The 22,238-nt window shown below is 42.9% G+C and overlaps 1 protein-coding gene across 1 annotated transcript in view; it reads left to right on the top strand.

Annotated features, from left to right (window-relative positions):
• efna3a (ephrin-A3a) overlaps window positions 1–21,545 on the top strand; it is a 59,501-nt gene extending 37,956 nt beyond the window's left edge. The window contains exons 2-5 of the mRNA XM_023409919.2: window positions 10,536–10,837; window positions 11,388–11,453; window positions 13,065–13,142; window positions 19,020–21,545. Of these exons, the coding sequence (XP_023265687.1) occupies window positions 10,536–10,837; window positions 11,388–11,453; window positions 13,065–13,142; window positions 19,020–19,138 (565 nt within the window). The 3' untranslated portion in view covers window positions 19,139–21,545. The remainder of the gene's footprint in view (window positions 1–10,535; window positions 10,838–11,387; window positions 11,454–13,064; window positions 13,143–19,019) is intronic.
• The last annotated feature ends 693 nt before the right edge of the window (window positions 21,546–22,238 follow it).

The raw sequence follows: 22,238 nt of genomic DNA, 5'->3' as shown, positions 1-22,238 counted from the left end.
GTTTTACCTGCACACCAGTCCAGACGCCTAATTTGTTTGTTCTTTAGACGCATGAATACTAAGATGATGTGTGTTTGTGAAGCCTCTTAGTCTTTTTCTTGACTTTTTCCTCCACATTGTCAGTAGCCAGACAGTTGGCGATGGGCAAGACAAGCACTTTGTTTTTGGGCATGGCCACGGCAGGCTAGTGGGAGCTGCCTGGCACCCTCGCTGAGGGTGTGTACCGTGGAGAATTCATCTTGATGAGAGCTTCTATTGTGTGTCACAGTCCCTCTGCTATCTCACTTTCTGCCACTGCCTGTCCGACTCCCTCCCTCTCTAAGTCCAGCACCCTAATACTTAGGAGGAGGCAGTATACCACACAACACGAAACAAACAAAATCGAAATTGGCCAGTTCTCACAGGAAATATGTCAGGTTTGTGACGATTGCCACCTTGTGCCCACACCTCCGGTCAGAACGTGTCAAAATTTTCCACCGGTCTCATTCCCACTTTGGGTAGATGGACCAGTTGTAGCAAAAAAGATGAATCAATTCTAGACGAGAGGAAATTGATTGTTGATTTCAGCCCCCCCCCCTAAAAAAATGTATTATAGCAGCTTCGTAACACAATGCTTGAGACAGAGCAGGCTGTGTCCTTGATTAAGGGTGAATAGATTTTTCTGCACATTGAAGATGTTTACTTTCATTTGTTTTTCATTTTTACACCATTTATTGTCTAATTTGCACATGATTCATTGTGGGGTTTTTTTTTTTTTTTTTTTTAATCTGAAAACTGTTTTGGGCTTCCGTATTGCAGCAGGCACCATATGGGCATGAGCTCCATTAGGTGAAGGCACCTAACAGATGTTTAGCAGAAAAGCAAACAGACAATAAAAAGAATCCACAATGTGGGGTTAAAAAATATGTGTCTGTTCTGTTTTGAAAGAAATGGCAGGGATTTGATTATTTCGTGAATAATTATTGCTTTGTCAGTGTGCTTTAGTTTTTTCAAAGACTTTTTTTTTTTCGACATTTCTGCCTTTATTTGTCAGCAGGACTCCTGTTTTTGTGCTATGTGCTTTAACACCACATTCTTCATGTTGCTACAAAAGAGAAATCTCTCTATTTTTTAGGTTACAAACCATCACCCATTGAGTTCACTGAGTTCAGTTCATTTTCTTCTTCCTGTTTTAGATTTTACCTTCTGTATGAATTGTGGGGACAATCTCCCTCCCTAATGTAGCCCTAACATTTACAGTATTTTATGTTTTATGTATGTTTATGTCAGGTCTCTCTTGTAGTGGAGCTAACGCATCTCAAGAGATTTCCTTGTTAAGTAAAGGTAAAATAGATGATTAGATATAAACAAACTTCAGATCTTTCCGATTTGCACCCAGCATCACATCCAACAACCCGAGAACACGTCAAATTCAATCTTGTTTGGACCATACTGCATCCTTACCTGAACACATAGCCTACACACACACACACACACACACACACATGCACACGCACAAGCACACTCTCTCTCTCTCACACTCACACACACACGCACACACTCACACACGCAATTATTTTCCACAGGGCTGGTCCATTATGTCCATGTGTGAATGTGAGACCTTTGTGGGAGAACGGGCTTCACTGGATGAAGGGAGGAGGAGAATGAGCTGTGCTTTTCATTATCTGAGGACAACGTTCTGCAAAGCAGAGAAATGGTGAACGAGGGGCAAGAGGAGGTTGGGTGTGAGATGGCAAATGAGAAGTGGGCTTGTGGAGAGAGTGAGAGAGCAGATGTGGGCGATCGAGCCTTTAATAGTGAGGTACAATTAGAACCTCACCTTGAGAGAGATGGACTCTTGTTATCGCGGCTTGTCGCAGGATATAATCACACCAGGAGCTCAGCAGGATGGATGACTTTTTAAGGCTGGCCCTGAGCGCTGTCTAACGTCGCCTCATGTTACCTCTGAGGGTTTTCAATATGCTGCCATTAAGAGAGAATGGATTCCCATTTTCTTTTTCCATTTCACCGTTTTATTTATGAGCAGATTTTTGGACATCACAGTGACTTCAGCACCGACATTGACTGATATCGCCTGATATTTTGCCCACTCAAAATCCCAGTTGCATTAAACGAAAACTCAGTCTTTAAAAGAGGGAGTTTTATTGCTGGATTTGAGTGCTCTCTAAAGTGTAAGTCATATTGCTGCCAGTCTGAGTTGCCACACCAATGCAAAGCCCAAATCCCAGGGGCCAATTATAACCAGAAAACATTCCCAAGTGGTCCTTGGAAAGATCCCACTGTAATAAAATAAAAAAAAAGATGCCCAGTGGCCTCTCATATTTATTTTATGCAAAGAGTGTAGTTGGAGGACAGCCAAAGTTTAATATTCAACTGTGTCATCTATATTTCTGTTTGATATTTAAACTTCCTCTGAGGATGTCTAGAAAATAAAGAGCAGCTTAAGCCACATAGATTAATCAATGGAATTCACGCCTGTTCATATTTTCTTCTGAACGAGCTGGCAGCAACCCATAATGCTTTGCAAGTGATTTAATCAGAGGCTGGAGCTGTGGAAATGGTGTTATTATGTTGATCAGGATCAGTTTTGTTTCCCTCACTGTCACAATTCAAATAAACATGTCCACTGAGCCACCAGGCAAACAACAAGTGCCCTTATCCTTAAGCCAGTGACTTCATGACTTCTTAAATTGGATCAATATCTACCTGAGACCCTGTTTACAATATTGCATATGTATAAGAGTAGTGAACAGTTCTACCGAAGGAGGATTTTATTTTATTTCTGATGTTGTTTTGTTTCATAAATTTTAAAGGCTTGAAGAGGTTTGAACAACTATGCACAAGAAAAGGCTGAAAGACAAATCTGTTACACATAAATGAATATAATTTTGTGTATCACACAGTAGTGAAAGAATTTTTTGATAAATGGACCAAAGAAAATGAAGGAGTCAACACAAATACCAAACCTTTGATGCTTCCTGCTCAAGAGTGAGGATTTGCTGTTTTTTCTCTGTTCTGTGTCATTGTAAGTTGAATATGAATATATTTGGGGGTTTGGACTTCCATCTGAATGTGCTCCGTTGGACTTTAAGTAATTGTGTAATCTCTCAATGTTAACATTGGCATAGGATTAGCAGACATCTATCAGAAGTGAGTGAGGGCCATAAATAAAGTCTAGAATGTTAGAGAATCAATCCAGGTGGGACTCGAATCCATTAGGCCACTGGGTCCGGCAGTGAATCAATCAATCAATTAATTAAATACAAAATAATAATAATTAAATGACAAGTAGCCCTAGCACCAGACATGTTTTCTTTTTCTCCTCTGTAAACTGCTCCTCCAAGCTCCTGACTCATCCCTGGATCATCTCCTCCACCAGCTATAAATCCAGGGGTGCTGCCAGAAAGTCTGTGTACCTTAGTGTGTGACACTGTACCCCTCTTTTATAGGTGCATTTGCCTCAGTTAAGTTGGCTAACACTTTACATTTCTGAACGGGTCCTTCCAGCTCTCCCCCAACCATTTTACAAAAGGCACGCCCAGTAGCGAGGCTGGGGGAGACAGAGACACCAAGCAGCTGAACTGCAGGGTGGAATAGTGAGCAGGAGAGACCATCCTTTAACCGAAAGATCCATTTCTCAGCCCCTGTGTCGGCGAGAATGGACCCCACCAGCCGCTGGATGCTGCTGTATAGCCGAAGCTGCTGTGTTACCTACCACTGCGAGGGGAAAGCAAAGAGATTTCCTTTGTAGGAGATCAATAAAATATCACTTTAATGCTGAAACCTGTAACTGTCTGCATGTTCAAACTGCAGCTGCAGCGACTGAGCATTAAGTCTTTCTCTTATGAAGTTGTCTCAGCGCCTGTTGTTGGCATGCGGTGTCAATGTCATGACCAGGCAACACCAACCCAAATGTATTAATTACTGACGTGATTAATGGATTTGAAAGCAGTGGCATTTCAGCATTTCTCTGCAGCAGAGTGGGGTGTGTCTACTCAGTTTTCTGTATTCAATCTTAACACATGACAATCAGTGTTCATTAGAAAACATCCAAGTTTTGTGCTTTAAAATGTGATGGAGTCGGGTTTACTGTCCATTGAACAGAAGCTGTAGGAAACAGCAGAAAATGTGCTGTGTCCACACTGGGTGGGACAGAAAAGCTGACCTGTGATTGGTTTGTATTGATAAACTGCTGTTAAGGTGATTGGTTTGAGCAGGTGATTGCTGCCAATGCGTCCTTGAGCGAGCCTTGTAATTACTTCAGCAGCTATGTATAATGTAGGTGATGTAGGGGTCAACAGATGTACACTGTTGATTTACAGGCCAGATCCTCGGTGTGGATGTCTTGTAAATGTTAAACACGTTATGGCAAAGCTTAAATAAAGGCAAGGAAAGAAATGTAGCAGAGCTTTTCAAACTGGGATGACATTCAGTAGCGAAGATACCTGTGCCAAGGCCAAACATATGTCTATCTAGCTCTTATAATAAAAAATAAAAGGAAAAAGGAAGTAGTAGTCTGATAGCATAACTGATTCACTTGTCTCAAAATACAGTACAGTTGTGTGTGTGATGCGGTTTCAGCATTTCCTTCTACCAGATCCAGATGATTATCTTAATGTGCACCAACTGCACAAACTCATAGATCTCAACACCATAAATATGTCTGATTTTTTACATCAAGATCCACTTGTTATTTCCTGATAAATTGATGAAAATGTCGGACTATTTCCCAACCTTGAAATGCTTATTCAGCACCAGGGATCTTCCCTGGCCCAGGCCCCATCCCTCCACCAAGTTTGGTGCAAATTGGTTCAGTACTTTTTGTGTAATCCTGCTGACAAACAAGCAAACAAACCAACAGACACAGATGAAAACGTAACCTCCTTGGCAGAGGTAATGACGGAAGTAAAGGTGGAAGACTGGGGAATAAACTGTGGGGAGGCTCATAGAGAAATGGGTAAATACAAAAAGGTAATGTTCCTCAATTTCTCTGAGGCCAGAGTGGACAGAAGAAACCAGTGGATGACTCCCAGTGGTCTAATAGTAACAGAGGAGAGTTGCAGTGTCTGCCTCTTCCCAAAGTCTGGCTCAGCACTTGTTCCTCCCTCAGTCCCCCATTTTGGATCGAAACATTGTAAATCGGGCCGTTAATTGCGACGTTAACTCAATCAGTGACGACTCACAGGAGATATTGTGTTTGTGTGTGTGTGTGTGTGTGTGTGTGTGTGTGTGTGTGTGTGTGTGTGTGTGTGTACACTCACATGCATGTCTGATGGTTGTCGGTGTCTTTTGTGGGCGCATGCGTGTGCGTGCACGACTAATGAGTTTTGGTGCTGAGGTACAGAGAAAAACAGCAGAGCTTAGCTCGTCTCTGCCATGGGACTCGATTGGAGGAGTCTTGTCGGTGGTAAACACACGATTGGTAAATGGCATTTAAGTCATGCCATTTCGCGCATCGGTAGTTTATCCTCCTGATGAGCCTGATGTTGATTACCCCGGAGAGAGTGTTTTTAAGGTCATCAATGACGATGCCACGCTGACCTCATCTTGACTGAGAGAAGCTGTGACAAACACAGAGAAGTGGCAACACTGTAGAGCTACACAGCCAGTACAAGATTTTGCATAATTACTTTAATAAAAACTTTAATCAACTAATTCTTCATGGCAGCCATCTTGTAAAAAAATAATGACAAACGATGCAGACGCCACAAAACAACCTTGTACTGTTAATTAGATATAGATTACTTACTCGTGGTGCAGACAGTGTGATAGTCTGTGCAATGACAAGAGCGTTTAGGCAAACGTCGATTCTTTCAATTGAATCATGTTGATTCCATGGTGTTATTTTTGACGCAGCACAGCTCTGTTCATAATTGCTTCGTAGATATACTGGCTCCCGAGGCAGGTGGGAATAAAAATCTGAGGATATCTTTGAATGAAAATGAATCCAGATGTAAAATCTGGTTAAATAAAGCAAAAAATAGTAACATTTTCATTTTCCAGTGCGCCCATATGATGTTATTCCATAAGAGCGAGCCTCCAACAGTTGCTGATGTAGACATTTGCAAGGGATAATACAGCCATCAGCACTAATACCTATGAAAAGCTGAAAGCCACAAGTGTTTTTTAAATTTTTTATTTTATTTTCCACAGTTAATCCAAAAGTTGATCTTTTCTACTGCGATGTTGGACTGTGTTCGTCAGAGGCAACAACTTCTCCTCCAGCTGTTTTTAATGGATTCATGAAAACAGTTGGAGCCTGTGGCAGTGATGTGGGGCGAACCCACAGCAGAACAAACAGTACCAACTTTAGACTGTGTACAATACCTCAGTGGATTTAGACGTTTCATATCCATTCATGTCGGATGAAAAAAATAAAACAAACAGTTTTGCAGTGGTTTTATTTTCCTTGAAAGTCAGGAGTGCTCCTGCTTCTGCTTTCACTTTGATGCAATCTACTGAGATTATTATATAAAGACTGGAGTTTTATTATACAGAGGACATGAATTAGATTTAGTTTTAAAATCTGTGAAGCAAAACAAAAAGAATGATTGACATCACTCATGTGGAAAGTGGGGAAAATATTTCCTGAGGTTTTCTACTTCTCTTCATTTTTGTTCTTTTGTGGTGGTGTTTTATTATTTCATAGGAACAGTAGGTTTTCTGTGGTTGTATAAGATGCTCTGTTTCTGTCCACTGTATGTTTTTAAGTGTCTTTAGCTGTAGCGCTAACTTACCATTGTTATTTATTGATACCGGCAGTATTCTCCAAAGACTCTTTTTTAGCACAGATGTGAAAGGTGCAGTGCCGCTATCTTTGTCTCAGTCTTCCTCGCTTCTTCTTCTTCTCTCTCTCTCTCTCTCTCTCTCTCTCTCTCTCCCTCCTCCTCCTCCTCCCTCTCTCTCTCAGCCCTGCTATCTGCCTCCCCTGGCAGTCTTCACCAGCTTGTGCAGCCTTTACTAACTAGCTGCGCACTCCCACTCATAGGAAAATGATGATGAGACAGCAAAACCACCACAGAGACAATGCGCGGCGGACAGAGAGGAAGCAAGTCGGAGAGAGGGAACGGACTTCAGGAAGAGAGAGAAAACGAGAGAATGAGAGCCATCAGTCTTTTTTATGCACTTCTACCACATATATGTTCATCCCCGAGGGAGCACTATGTCTCTGTCTAGGCCTCTGCCTCGCTTTCTTTCCCTTTCTCTTTGTTGTCATCATTCAATGCATTTCCCTCTCTCACCAATCCCCCTCCTCCCCTCTACCGTAAGTTATTAAATCTCCTCTCACCCCCTTCCTGTGTTTCTCTTCTCCTCTCCTCCCTTCATTCCTCTCTGCCCTGCAACCTTTCTGTCTTGTGCCACTAAGTGGACTGCTTATATAACCGCATACACCTAGAGGGACTCCCCGCCTCCTCTCACCCAGGCAGCCTGTTCTTCTCACTCCACCCTTTTAGTCTCCTTTCCTCCTGTTTTTCTTCTCTGCACCACCGTACCTTCTTTTCTTCCTACAGTCGTTTTTCGTCCTCCTCTTCCTTTCTTCTCCTGCTTCCTCTGCTGCTGACGTTACGTTTGGAACAAACGGTACTCCTGCTGCGTAGCTGCAGCTAGTGAGGCTAAGTGATAACCAAAACAGCGAAATAACGGGGTCGCATGTTCATCGAGTGCTGAAATATTCCAACAGCAGAGAAAGAATCAGCAACACTTTTCATAATCAATTACTGGTAATTACTTAAGATAAATACCAAGCAAAAATACTATACATCCCAAATGTGAGGATTTGCTTCTCGTAAATTGAATGCACTTTTATTTTGGAAGGTTGATTGGACACAACAAGCAATTTGAAGACGTCACCATTGGCTCTGTGAGATCATTATCATCATATAGTATTTCACTATTTACTGACATTTATAGACAAAATGTCAATAGATGAATCTAAAAATTATAATTGTTGCATCAAATAAACTATTATTGCTAATTTCTGTATCCTCTCATGTACACGTTTGCATATTTCTCTGTCTCTCCACCCAGAGAATCTTCAAATGGCATGAACAAATGCATTGGTGGTGAGTTAGCTGCATTTGCTGAACTGTCTCAGCAGTACCCAGTGCCTTTCATCCACAAATACAGACACACACACACACACACACACACACACACACACACACACACACACACCCTCTCTTCCTCCGGCTCTTGCTTTCTTGCATGCTGCCGTCCTCTCACCTATTTCTCATTGACTGCGTCACTCTCCCTCACTTTCTTCATGCCACTCGCATTCAGGATTCTCCCCATCGCGTGTTTTCATATTCAACACACTCTCTTTCTCCCACTTTCATCTTCCATCTCCTTAACCATTCTCTCTATTCCACGCCCATTGTACCTCTTTATCCAGCTCTACCTCTCCTCTCTCTCTCTCTCTCTTTCTCTCCCCCCATCTCAAACTTCCTCCCCTTTCCTACCACCACCAGCCCCCCTCTCTAAATATAGTCCCTTTGAAGCATAGCTGTGTTGTCTCTTACCGCAACACTGCAAGACAAAAGTCTGTCATCTCACATCTGAGCAGCGGGGATAGAAAGCACAGATAAGATTGATGGCCCAAAAAGAACACTGGTTAAGAGAACCGATATTCATCTCGCCTCAGCATGTGTGTGAACGAAGAGAAGAGGTGGAGATGAAAAAGGACGGGATAGTAGGACAGGATCCAGAATAAGGAGCAGTGGTAACAGTGATAAAGATGGCGGGGCAGAGGGAGAGAGAGAAAGAAAGAAAGGGAGAGAGGTGTTATGACATTTCTGATCCTCATTTTGTAATTGAATAATAATCTCTCTGGGGGCCTGACCTAGTAACGTATGCATGTGTGAGCACGTTTGTGTGAGCGTGTTCACAGCTTTGTGTGTGTGTGTGTGTGTGTGTGTGTGTGTGTGTGTGTGTGTGTGTGTGTGTGTGTGTGTGTGTGTCTGTGTGTGATTGTGTGTGTGTTTGCTGGCACAATGTACACACAGTGAGGGGTGGTTGTGAGTGTGTGTGCTCTTTTGTATGTGTAACAGAAAATGTGTAAGAAAGAGGAGACAACCAGGAGGGGGGAAAAAAATGAGTGCAGAGCAGAAAGAGAGGAGGTTTTAACATAATACAGCACCACACCGCCACCTACTGGTGCAAATACGTCATTACAGGTAGTTTGCGCAGGTTACACATCACTGCAGCCAAGGACAATTCCCATCTAATCAGCTCACCTGCAGGAGCCCTTCTAATGACTTCTACTTTGTCTAATTACAGATTGTGTAATTTACATAATAAGTATACTCAGTATTATAAACAGAGAAGATCACAGCAGGGCAGCTGAATGCGAAATCATACCACATCATCACCTCAGATGTTCAGTCAGGAGTCTTAAAGGGTTACTGTGCCATGATGTACATCACACACACACACACACACACACACATATGCTCAACCTTAGAATGGCCTTCCTTGCCTGCTAACAGCTTGCTCGTCCATCAGCGGTGGTTGCCAGGGGAGCATGGTCCATCATATGTACTGGTGTGCAGGCCGCTTCCCCTGCGGCCAGAGCATACATCGCCACTGACAGGATCTCCTTCCGCCTCAATGACCCGGCCTGTAGCGGACTCAGGGGGGAAGCAGGAGTGCAGATTATCATTCTCAGCACCGTTCTCAGCACCTGCCACGAGGCATTTAGAGAGAGAATGTGTGTTTTTACATGCAGAGGGGGAGAAGGATGGAGAATAGTTTTATCTCTTGAAGGAAAGAAGGTGTTCATATGTGCTGAGGGAAAGGCCCATAACTCTCGGCCTCGGTGTGTTGCCTGTGTGTTGCCTTTTGTGCTGATATTATTTTTTTTAATCAATTGCTCAAAAGCCAGATCATAAAATTAGCATAAATTTTAATAATCTGTTAATAGTCATATTTGAAGTGGAAATTTGAAACATTTGCTGATTCTGTGCTCTGAAATGTGAGGCTTTGCTGAATCTGTCTGTTATATCATTGTAAAGTAAGTATACATGGGTTTCTGTCTGTTGGTTGTTATAGAAACAAGCAATTTGAATACATCACCTTGGGCTGACTGTGAGGTTAAAGGAATACCTTGGTGTTTTAGGAAATATGAATATACACTTTGTTTTCAAGAGTTAGATGAGACGGTTAATATCAGTCTTATATCTGTCAGTTAAATATAAAGCCGGAGCCTGGAGCTTAGCTTAGCTTAGCATAAAGACTAGAAGAAGGGTAAACAACTAGCCTGGCTCTGTCCAAAGGTACAACAATCCACTTAAAGGTCAAATGTTACAGTCTATCCTGCTTGTTTAAAAGGTCTCTGTTTTATGAGTGGGACTATTTATTGGCTGGGAGAAGTGATTTCCTGTAGTCTTGTTGCCCAACAAACCTCACGCTGATGACAAAGTTGAAGTACTCCTTTAACAAAACTGGTTCACTATTTGCAGCCACATTTCATTTTTGTTTTTCCTTCTTTCTTAATTCCCCCTCTCTATCTCTCTTCCTCTACCTGTCTTTTTATCCAGGCTACGGAGGGAGGGATACACGGTGCAGGTCAGCGTCAATGACTACCTGGACATCTACTGCCCGCACTACAACACCACCCAGCGAGGGACGCTAGAACGCGTCGTGGCCGAGCAGTACATCCTCTACATGGTCAACTACCGCGGCTACCGCACCTGCGACCCCCAGCTGGGCTTCAAACGCTGGGAGTGCAACCGGCCCCATGCGCCTCACGCGCCCATCAAGTTCTCTGAGAAGTTCCAGCGCTACAGCGCCTTCTCCCTGGGCTATGAGTTCAACGTTGGCCAAGAGTACTACTATATCTGTAAGTCAAGCTAGTAAACACCAGCGCTGGCTCCCTTTTGATGGATAGAAAAGAAGCCCATGGGGCGTCGTGTAGCGTAGTAGTTTAAGCAGGCGCCCCATGTGTAGAGGCTACAGTCCTCGCTGCAGTTGGCCCCGGTTCGAATCCCGCATCGGACGGCCTTTCGCTGCATGTCATTCCCCCTCTCTCTGCCTCCCTGTTTCCTGTCACTCTCCACTGTGCTGTCCATTAAAGGCATAAAAGCCCAAAAAAATATACTTTAAAAAAAGAAAAGAAGCCCATGGGCTCTACACATTCAATATTTTGTTCTGAGATTATAGATTATAATGAGGAGCTTCTCTTCTCAGCTGCCGTCACCCACATGTATTGGCAGTGTGTGGGTGTTTTCTAATAGATTCTGGAGGTTCAGCTGGGGACAGGATGTTGCTCAGTTGCTTCGCTGCAGTTTTCACAGCTGATTGTTGAGGGTGGGGTGGCCTGCAGAGGGCACAAGGTTTACATGTTTTGTGTGTGTGTGTGTGTGTGTGTGTGTGTTTGCTCTCTGTTTCAGCCACGCCCACCCACCACCATGGCCACAGCTGCCTGAGACTGAGGGTCTACGTCTGCTGCTCCACCGGTGAGACCTAATAACTCTGTCTCTCCCACTCATTTAATACAATTTCTTCTCTCTGTGTGTCACTTCGTCTCCCCCTGCGATCTCTTTGTATCTCCCAAGCACACAAACACACAGAGAAACAAAGACAAAGAAGTAGAGAGAAACAGACAGAGGGAATAAACTAAGATCTGACAGTCTTGTCTTAGGGAGAGGCTTTTCTGCCTCGTGCTGTCTTGGCGAGGGTTTGATGATGGCATTTTGTTCCCCCTCGAAGCAACGCTTTGAGAGTGATGGCTTAATGTTATTCTCTGTCTCGGTGCTATTACAGTAATGATCTGTCTCTATCTCTGAATGACATGCTCGCGTGAAGCCATACGAAAGATGTAAAAGGAAAAAAAAAACTGATTCAGCTGTAAGATGCAGCTCTTTCTGCCCTCCTCTCTCTGTCACTCTCATCCTTCTCTTCCTCTTGACCATCTCCCCCTCCTTTTCCCTCACTGTCTATCTCTTCTTGTCTCTCTCTGGCTCTCTGATGCCTGCTGCTCTGTATAGTGTGTGTTATTTTTACCCTGTTAGCCCGCTCTCTCCCCTGCAGGCCTTTGATCAGGGAGCCCAGTGCTGAAAGCCTCCCCCTCTCCTCTAACCTTGTCAGCACTAATACATCCCACACTTAGGCCAGTGTCAGCCCCTGTGTACACATCACCTTAACACCCAGCCCCCCCATCCCAGTGTCACGGCTAATCTATTGATGTGTCTACCACGCCTCCGTTCGTTTTTGTGTGTGTTTGGGTGCATCGCTGTGTGTGTTCGAGCTGCAGGAGTCTGAGCATGTGTGTGGGTCCGCACATGGCAGTATGTCAGCTGTAAATCTTTTTCAATGTGTTTTATGTGCATGTGCATGAACGGCTATGTGTGCATGGGTGCGTTTAGCCAGTATACGACCCGCAACCTTTACTCAGCAAGGTCATTCTAACAGCTTGCTATCAAAGACACTGTTGATTTCAGCTGCCTCCAGACCCTTTTTCATTCCCTCTGCACGTCTCCCACCTTAACCCTTACAAGACTTAAAGATAAGAAAGAGATGGGACTATTCGTGACACATGCTGCACATCTGTGAAGAGCGGCAGATGAATTGCCGCCAGCTTCTATGTAAATTCTCTGCGAATGGTTTTTAATCCTCCCAACTATGCATCAGACTCGCAGGCGAACGCACACACACATATTTCATTTAAAAAAAAAAAAAGCAGAAAATACACAAAGATGTATACGCATGCACATCAACAAACCCACACATCATTCATGGGTAATTTAGCAATGCAGACTGAATGTAATTCTGTGTCTAGACAAAGAGTAAATGTAATAACGATTTCTGTCCACCGCTACCAAATGCTTTCAGTCTTCAGATGGATTCCCAGGATTTCTTCATGGTTTCTCAGTGGCAGGGTCACACTTAACTCCTCCGTCTTCTGCTATAACTGTACACAATTTAACGGTGCCTAAAATGTGCATTTTAGTTTTCTTCCCTTATCTCTGTCTCACTCTTTTCTCTCCTCTGCTTTTTATTCCTCTCTCTTCTTTGTTTTTTGTTTTTTTCCCCTCTGTCTTTGCGTGTTTATGTGTTGTGTTTCTCAGTTTCCCAGGCAGATGATGACTCCAGTCAGACTTCTCCTGACTACACAGTCAGGCCAAACATAAAAATACACAACCTTGGTGAGTGACTCGACGTTTGTTTCTGTGTTGCTGAAAATGAACAGCGGCCAATCGCCAGATGCTGGTCAATATTTGGCTGTGGCTGCAAAGCTTGATTTGTGTACCAATCATTGTGGAAAGGAAACAGCCATTTGTTAGTTGTTGTTTTTTTTTTTTATTCTATGGCTGGTAAAAGAAAACCCACAGGCCATAGCTGGGTGATGAGACCCTTTTTTGCTGCTCTTGAGAGTTGTGCAATAGGGGGAAGACCATGAACACTGCAAGTTTAGTGATTCAGCAGTACTGACATACACTTACATTCTTATGTACATACCCTATACGTATCAGTCATGCAACATTAAAAGATAATTCCAGTGTATTACAACTTGGCTCTTATTTTGACAGTTACACCAAAACAGTATTGGCCCTGATACTGACCTTGTTTTACAGTTCATTTTTCAGTGTCCTAAAATTTTGCATTTCCTCTGTCAGTCACATTAATTCAGTAATGACAGGATGCTAACGTAGTATTTAGCACCACAGCTACCCCTGGCCTCATGTTAGCTGACACAACAATGATTGTCTTGAGTTGCACACAGTGAAGTAGTTGAACCAAGATGATGGTCTGCCAACTCTGAGAAATGTGATCACCGCACAGTTAAGGCAACAATCTTACTGTTTGCTTTGATTCTCTCTTGTAAATAAGTTTGGCTAACCGGGGGGGGGTGTTAATACAACAGTTTATATTAGCAATTTCACAATTCCACAATGTTCCCACATCTCAGCTACTAACTTGAGATGAGTTGTCTTTTTTAAATTCCAGATAAGAACAATGGAGACAGTATCAAACCAGAATTATCTCGTAATGTTTTTAAAAATAATAATCTACAAAAAAAACTTTGCTTGGCACAGTGTACCACACACACACACACACAGACACACACACACACAGACACACAAAGATAAAACTTTCCTCTTTCCTCTGCATGAAATCCACAAGGTCAGCAGAGGTCTCGTAAGGAATGAAAGGTCCATGTTTACCTAAGGAGAAAGCATGTCAGCGAGTGAGTCAATTGTACAGCTGAGTGGTTACATAAACCCTCTATTTTTCTTTCTCTCTCTCCATCCCCATCTCAAACAAAAGCCTCTTGCCGGGAATCATTTAGTATGCTTGTTCCTGGGAGCTGTAGGCAGTGTGTGGCGAGGGCTAAGAGAGTGTGACCTGTCTGAGATGGAAACTGAGACCAGCAGAGACGGAGCTGAGAAGAGCTCTTGAGCCATCAGCAACGAGCACCTTCAGAGAGAGAAGGAGAAGGCATGAAAGTGCGAGGAACAGACGAGAGAGACAGAGGGAGAGAGACGGAGGCAGAGGGAAGAGGGAGAGCAAGAGACAAAGTGAGATAGAGAAAGTCAGAGAGATAAAAGACAGGAGGGAGGCAGTGGAGGAGAAATGCAGCAGGAGAAAGCCTGACAGAAAGAGGGACAGATAAGGCAGAGAGTGAGAGAAACAGGCAGAAAAAGAGATAAAACCGGAGAGGGGGCAGAGAAAGGGGGCTGCGGAGAGAAGGGGCAGAGGAAGAAAGAAAATCTCAGTGGTGGGCGAATTGCTCAGCAGTAACTCAGGCTCGAGCTTACGTAGAATTTAATATGAAAAAAAAAAAAAAGAAGAAAAACACACATTGGCAGGGAATCATAAAAAATCATAGCCTCTAGCGTAGTGATGCATTTTGCTGAATACATTTGGAGAATAACAAAATCAGGACACACAGATTTATGCGCACTCACGCACACACACACACACACACACACACACACACACACACACACTTAAAAACAACTTATACCCCTGATGGCCCTGCTGACCGCTGGACACCCACTCTCTTGACTCACCCTCAGGACCAGACCAGCCCACAGACTGGCTTAGCATCAACAAAGCTTTCCCTCTCTCTCCCCATGTTTGGACTTGCTGTTGTCTTCGTTACTTTATTATTAGCTTCGCCTCTACGTCACACCAACCTTATTTAACATGGTGTATTAAGGATAATTCTTAGTTTTGTTTGTTTCTTAGTTTCCCCCATCATTTCTACAGGTAATAATCCACCCCCTCTCACCTGGTTAATTGCTTAGATATGGAAACGTTGCTGGTGAGATCAGTCACACAAGGCAAGAAACATGAGCAGTAAAAGGATCGTACAGGTTTTAAACAAATCCCCAGGCCAGCCAAACTTGCAACAATAAAGATATTACCCTACACTGTGATGTAAACGCTCTTCACAGTGAATCGCTTTTATGAAACAGGCCATCAATGGCTTGTTTACAACCTGTCAGAACATCTGAGTCGTCACTTGTCTTTCTTGCCCCATTAGAAAGTGTTTCCAGGATCTCAGCAATTATTCGGTGATTCCATAAACATATATAACATACATAAACCACGAAACAAGACCCAAGTTGTAATAAACCGTATTTATGGATTCCCATTTTTTCTTATGTTTTTTGTTTTCTAAAACACATTGCTGCCCACTTCTGTTCTGCTTGTAGCTGTTTTCAACATGAATTATAAATAACAGAGATTAGTTATGATAAAGCATCTTATAGCCAATGCTGAGACTGTTCCAACAAATGTGCTACAAGAATTCAGCATCAGTCTTGCCGCTTCCTGCTTGAATTAATCATAACTTTATAGTTTCCTGCAGCAAAGCTTAATATACTGTGCATTTCTCCATCTGTGACATACTTGCCCTTAAACACTTTCCTCCTATATTGAATGTCTGCAGCAGCAGTGTAGGGCTGAAGCATGAAACATGAATTAGGTTATGCACAAGAAAACACAACACATCATTTTTAGATGCATCAATAGACATTAGCGTCCTTGATTCATCCGTTCTGAATGTGTTGTTATTGTGTGAGCAAATTTTCTCAAAATCAATCATAAAAGATAGTTGTGTTGCGCCAAGCAAAGCAAAAGACTTCATCCACGTTGTGCAGTCTACACATTCAGTGACCAGAAGCACTGGAACCCCGTTTCCGAAACATGTTGGGCTGCCTTTGGCGCTGATAATAGCTGCCTCGCTTTGTAGAAGCAACTTCACAGCGGACTTGCAGCCTCCTAGCCCGTTAATCAGACTGAATTGTTTCACTTTGTTGTATCATTCTGCTGATGACACTTTCAACTGGCACAGAATCTGCAGTTGTTGGGAGCACTGGGGGTTTGGTTTTTTTACCACGATCAGAGACATTTGCAGATCACATCCACATGTGATGTCATTGCTCTTTGGTTATTTCTTATGGATGTAGCCCGGTAGCTATGAAGGAAAATGAGATCCTCATTCTTTATCCTGCCTATGAAGTTGTGATTGGTCAACTCTTTGTGCATCCGGTGGAAAACAGCCATCGTCGAGCATGACAACAGATCTTTTTGAATCGCTGGACATACCAGAGATGTGGACGGTAATTCAGACGTCTAAAACTGGGGTAGTAGCCTCCCAATGTTAAAGCTAACACTGTAAGTGGTTAACCTTAACAGCACAAAGACATCAGGGCTTTGTGCAAAGTGCCAGAGGTTGATGAGTGGACGCCGCTGTCTACAGATACTGAGCTAAGCTACTGTGCCGTTTTGTAATGGGAACAATATCAGTAAATTGTGATTTCCCCTGAATGTTCCTCAAACCGAGTCTTTCACTGTGACTGAGAGCATTGTCTTATCTTTATTCCCTCAGTAGTACGTGATGGTCATGGTTGCATGAACCTGCTGGAATGTAAAGGTATGTTCTGGCATTAAGGCGTCGATCTACAAGTATTAATAGTGTAAGCGTGTAAGTGTAAGCCAGTTGAATGTCCTCCACACTATTACACCTCTCCCTCTGACCTACGGAGCTGTAACCAGACATGATGGGTCTATCGCCTCACTGCGAGTCTACCCTCATTGTGGCGTAGTTGGCATGAGGATTTATCAGACCAGACAACCTTTTTCCTCTCATCGACAGTCTAGTGCTGATGCTTCTTATCTCACTGTAAATGCCTGGGGCGACTTCACCGTGGACAGGAGAGCTACCCTAGCACGCTCGTCTGTTGTTATACCCCATACAAACAGGACTGCACCGGATTGTGTGCTCCGAAATTGATTGCTGTATCCCACAATTGCGCTGTGATGGTAGGTGTCATACTGAGGACCTTTGATAACTTGTTATGGCCCGAGGCGCCCGACGTCCCCCACATTCATCTTCCAAGGGCGGCCTCCCTAAATAGCAAGGGTTTTGAAGAGGTGCATATTGTGCAGCTTTGTGAATGTCAAAGCTCATTGCATCCAAAAACAAGTCTGGAAGAATCTGTTCACAAAACAAGTGTGGACATGGAGTTGTTGTTACATGGACTTGTTTATGTAAAGGGAAGGTAAACCACTGTAGGGACAATGTCTAGTCTTCTGCTCACAGACTATTTTTTACATTTTAAAATATGAGACAAAAGGTGTGAAGTCACCACTACCTGAGGCAGCGCTGCTCTATATTCTCCCTCCTGCCTTCACTTAGTGTTTCCTGTTTGAGTTCGTCCCTGTGCACCCTGGTGTGACTGTCAGTGTCGTGTGTCATCGCCGAGGACAGATGCCTTGTGTTTCCTAAGAGCGACTGTGACGCTGGCTCGAGTCACACACGACCAGGACAAAACCAGAGCAGCCGGATGGTTCGGACTGAGACGGAGGAAAAACAAGATTCCGTACATTCGCCAAACATCAGCTGTCATGTGGTTGATGTTTCTATGACTTATCTCTTATCGCCTTCCTTGTTTTTACTTGTAGCCAATTAATCTCCATTATATTCAGCAAACTCCAAACAAGGCTTTAACGTCAAAGTGAAACAGCATTCCTTATTTTGATGTAAGACAATATGTCAGCTAGAGTTTTTGTGCATATGGACATTATAATGACAACATTAAAGTAAAAGTAATGGGATTTTTTTTTTATAGACAAACAAGATTAGTCAGTGCACAATTTGTCAAGTAGATATATCCTTTCTTGTGTCAAAACAAGTATTTTTCTTCTCTCCAGCGTCATTTTAAGATGTTAAGTCAAGATAATTTGCTAAAGACACTATGTAACATCAGTATGCCACATCTGAAAGCTTTAAACTCTTCCATCACCCATCCCATCTCTCTTTTATCTCTGATGTGGGCTAATGTGACTGTCGTCAGCAAGAAATTACAGCCTTTTTCTGCACTTAAATTACGTGATAGAAAAAAACAAAACAAAACAAAACAGATTTTACTCGCATCTCAATGCAGCTCACCCAGGTTGTCCTGAAAAACTGTGACAGATTTGTAAGCAACACAGCTCCGTTTGGTTGCTTTTGGTTTATTTTGGCACATAATAACCCTCTAGATATAATGGGAAACATTATGTGGAGGCAGAGCGTAATGACTCGGTGTAATCCACTTTTTACCGAATATTACAGAATGAGTTCTCCCAGCTCTTTTTTCCATCTTTCCCCTCCAGCTAATGTTCTGTTGTGTCTAATCAATGGCAAGGCCATAGTAATTTGGTTTGATTGAAATCCCTCCAGGATAAAAACATCATTAGTGTGAAAAGAGGAATATATGAAAAAAAAAAAAAACAGATCAGAAACAAAAGTGTTTTTAATTTTCCTTCCCACGGGGGGAAATGGCCATATGTAGCAGTGCTGATGATAATTGGTGGTTTGTTGATAATTGCATCATGTCTTTTTCTCTGCATATGTTAAAGCACAATTTGCATGCATCACACATTGCCTTTAGATTGATGAATTAATAATGTAGTAATGGTTCGTTTCCCTCTGTCTGGCACACTGACTGTCTCTCTCGCTCTTTCACACTGACACGCTTCTCTTTTCTCACTTTCTCATTTTCTTCTTTCTGTGCTTTCCTCTCCAGATGAATTTAACCCTGAAGTTCCCAAACTGGAGAAAAGCGTAAGTGGCAGCAGCCCATCACGTGACCGCCTTCTTCTCACCGTGGCAATGCTGCTAGTGTCTGCCGTGCTTTTGTCCTAGCGACTGTCACCGAGAGTGACACTTCATGCATAGCTGGACCGCCTTGTCCAAAGGGCTTTGTATCCACCTACTGCGAGTTTTTGATGCAAGAGATGGCAGAAACACAGAAGAGAATCAAGTAGAGGTGCAACAAAACCACGATTGAACTCAGAAAAAAAAAAAAATCCTTGAATTTAACTTACTGGACTTAAAAAAAAAAAGGAGAGGCCTTTTTGCTGTCATATCTACACCAGTGTATTTTGACACTCCATGTGTTGTTGGACATAATTATCATACGAATACCACAGCATTTCATGCAGGTGTGTTGTGCCACAACGTGGAGACTTCAACAACAACCAACATTCGGAAAAACAGAATTGCTGTCGTGCCCGACGGCTGACAGGCGAGAGAGAAAGTGGACTTTAATGAGTTGGATGTAGACTACATACTCTTATTGTAGCATGGATATCAAATCACCTGAGGAATTTAAGCTGCACTGTCTTAAGCTGATGAATGCAAGTTTTTTGTGACGGTAAGCTTTTGAAGAAGGTGGCAAATGTAACAGGAGCGGACTTTGCGGGGGATTTTTAGGCCTTGAACCCCAGACCAAGTATGCTGATGGATTAAACTCAGCTTTGATGTAGTAAAGAGCAAGCTGGACTCTGGAAACTTTGCTGATCTTACCTGGACTATACAGGATATTTATATAATCAGTCGGGGATGAGAGCTGCTGCCACTGTCCTGGACATTGAGGAATGTTTTCACACTGGAGTGAGGGAACTGTTCGTAATAAGAGCCTGAGGTGTTTCTTTAGAAAAGGGAAAGACTTTGTGAGGATATCCACAGGCCTTTCAACAATCCATTTTCTCCAGACATCAAAAATACCCCTGGCTTTGTGATAGGTACAGACGCAAAGCCTGCGTTTCTTAGAAGATAGCGAGTGCCCTCTGAGAACTAGTCCTTTGTCTGCATTTCCTGCCTTCACACTGTAACAACCCAAGAAAAATACAGACCCTGGACTAGTGATTTGACGGCACTTAGACGTGGTAGATGTGGTAGATGTGTGTTTTGTTCCGATGCATTTACCTTCAGCACTTGGCGTAGATTTTCCGGATGTCAAACCTTTCTCCTCGCAGCAATCAGCAGAGTCATTCAGAATCCCACTAATTTACAATTCTTAAAAACCTCTCTCAGTAGCAAGTTCCCTTTTAATCCCAGACAAGCCCGGCTAGTCCTTTTTCCACTTCGGAGGTTCCCAGCCAATCAGCGCTGAAGCCCATTACAGCAGTCACGGTCACCATGAAAACGACCCCATACAGTCGCCAGAGAGCGGCAGGTGCCTGAGGAGAAATTGTGCTTTGAGTCTCAAAGTAACGCTGCCGCCATTTTGTTAAAAATGAAACAAACAAAAAAAAACAACAAAAACAACAACAAAAAAAAACCACGTGTGAATGTGCAAATAAAGAGAAGTTCACTTTTTTATATTGTAATACAGGAAAACGTAGGCTGGCATTAATCAGATTACAATGTTGTGTTTTTTTTAATTTATTTACTTTTCAAATGTATTTATTTTAACATTAAAATATATTATTTATCTACCTAATTTATTAGTGTGCATTTGTAGGCCTTTGCTCAATAAGCTACTGTGCCGTTTTTTTATTCTTTTTTTTAAACAGTGGAATTTTTACTGCAGCGTTTTGCTTGTGTAGATAAATAGTCAGATGTAATTCAGCCTGACAACAAGAGAGGGTTATTGGTTATGACTAATCAGTGGGGACACACACTCAGCAACCCTACTCTCATGTAACAGACACTGCTAACCAGATTATGTTGCTGAAGAGCTTGTCATAACCCAACTGTGAATGCACAGACGGAGCCCGTGTAGATGGAAGGGCAGCATTCCTCAAGTGCTGCACTTGCGAAACGAAGGAGTCTGTATTGTAATGTATATTTATAATACATGCCGGTTATGGAATGTGCGTGCGTGTGCACAAGCGTGTATGAGCCTGCGTGTGTGCGCGTGTGCGTGTGTGTGAGTGAGTGAGTGAGTGAGTGAGTGAGTGAGTGAGTGAGTGAGCAAGGGGAGAAAAAAAACAACCATATGTGTGCACATGTATTGTGTGCGTATGTATGTAGAATGTGTTTGTCCGCGCTTTTCGAGTATGTGGCGTTTAGAAATTTCGTACCCGTTAAGGAGTCGTTTGTAGGATCTGAATATGCAAGTGCGTATGAGAGAATGTGCTCTTCTGTAATGTTAGCTTACGTTAACGGGGTTTGGGAAGAGCGGACGAAAAGCATTTACTGGTGTTGAAGACAACCACAAGAAATGTGTTTACCTTTGACAAGAATGAATAATTAAAAAAAAAAACTGTAAATTGAACCAAGAATGATTAAAAACAATGGCAATTAAAATCTTTTTGCAAATTTATTTTTGTGTGTTTATTTATAAGTGCATGCAAAACTACTGTTTCTTCTTCCCTCCTCTGTCTGCCCTTTCTTTATCTGAACAGTGACTCCTTCACCTTCACTCGCCCTGCACTCACTTCTGTTTATTTTTCTTGAGCACTACTTGAAAGCAATGCTCTCCCTTTCTCTCTCTCTCTCTCACACTTCACTTTCAGATGTGTTGGTCGTGAGCAGAAACACAAACGGACAGTAATTGTGCTGCACGTACTCTTGGTGTAAAACTATCACTGTTTCTCGCATGGCTCATCCTCACAGCGTCTCACTTCGGCGTCGGTAACACTTCTTCTGCCATAAAACATAATGACAGCGTGTGGGGAAAGTCACGGCTCCACGTTTCCCACTCTATCCATCTCCTATTCTATAGAAAAAAGAAAAAGGGAAGAAAAAAAAAACACCTGCAAGCCATTCATGTCTCCACAGATCTGTCTCCCTCGGTCTCTCCACATCCCTCTCCTTTCCCCTTTACTCCTGTCACCTTCTGTCTAATCTTCGTACGCAGAACAGAAAGAAGCTGACAATGGGGAGGGACACGTGTCTCACATGCACTAATGTCCGTGTCAAAAGGGACAGAGGGGGCAGATAAGATTTTGTCTTTGATGTTATACGTCAGGCCTGAAATCACATGAGAAAGAAAGAGAGAGAAGTAGAGCAGATT

The sequence above is a fragment of the Seriola lalandi genome, unplaced genomic scaffold (genome assembly GCF_002814215.2).
Source record: "Seriola lalandi dorsalis isolate HSWRI2012SDOR001 ecotype SW California unplaced genomic scaffold, Sedor1 jcf7180002054408, whole genome shotgun sequence".
NCBI classification, from domain to species: Eukaryota; Metazoa; Chordata; class Actinopteri; order Carangiformes; family Carangidae; genus Seriola; species Seriola lalandi.
This window is presented reverse-complemented; position numbering and strand designations above follow the sequence as displayed.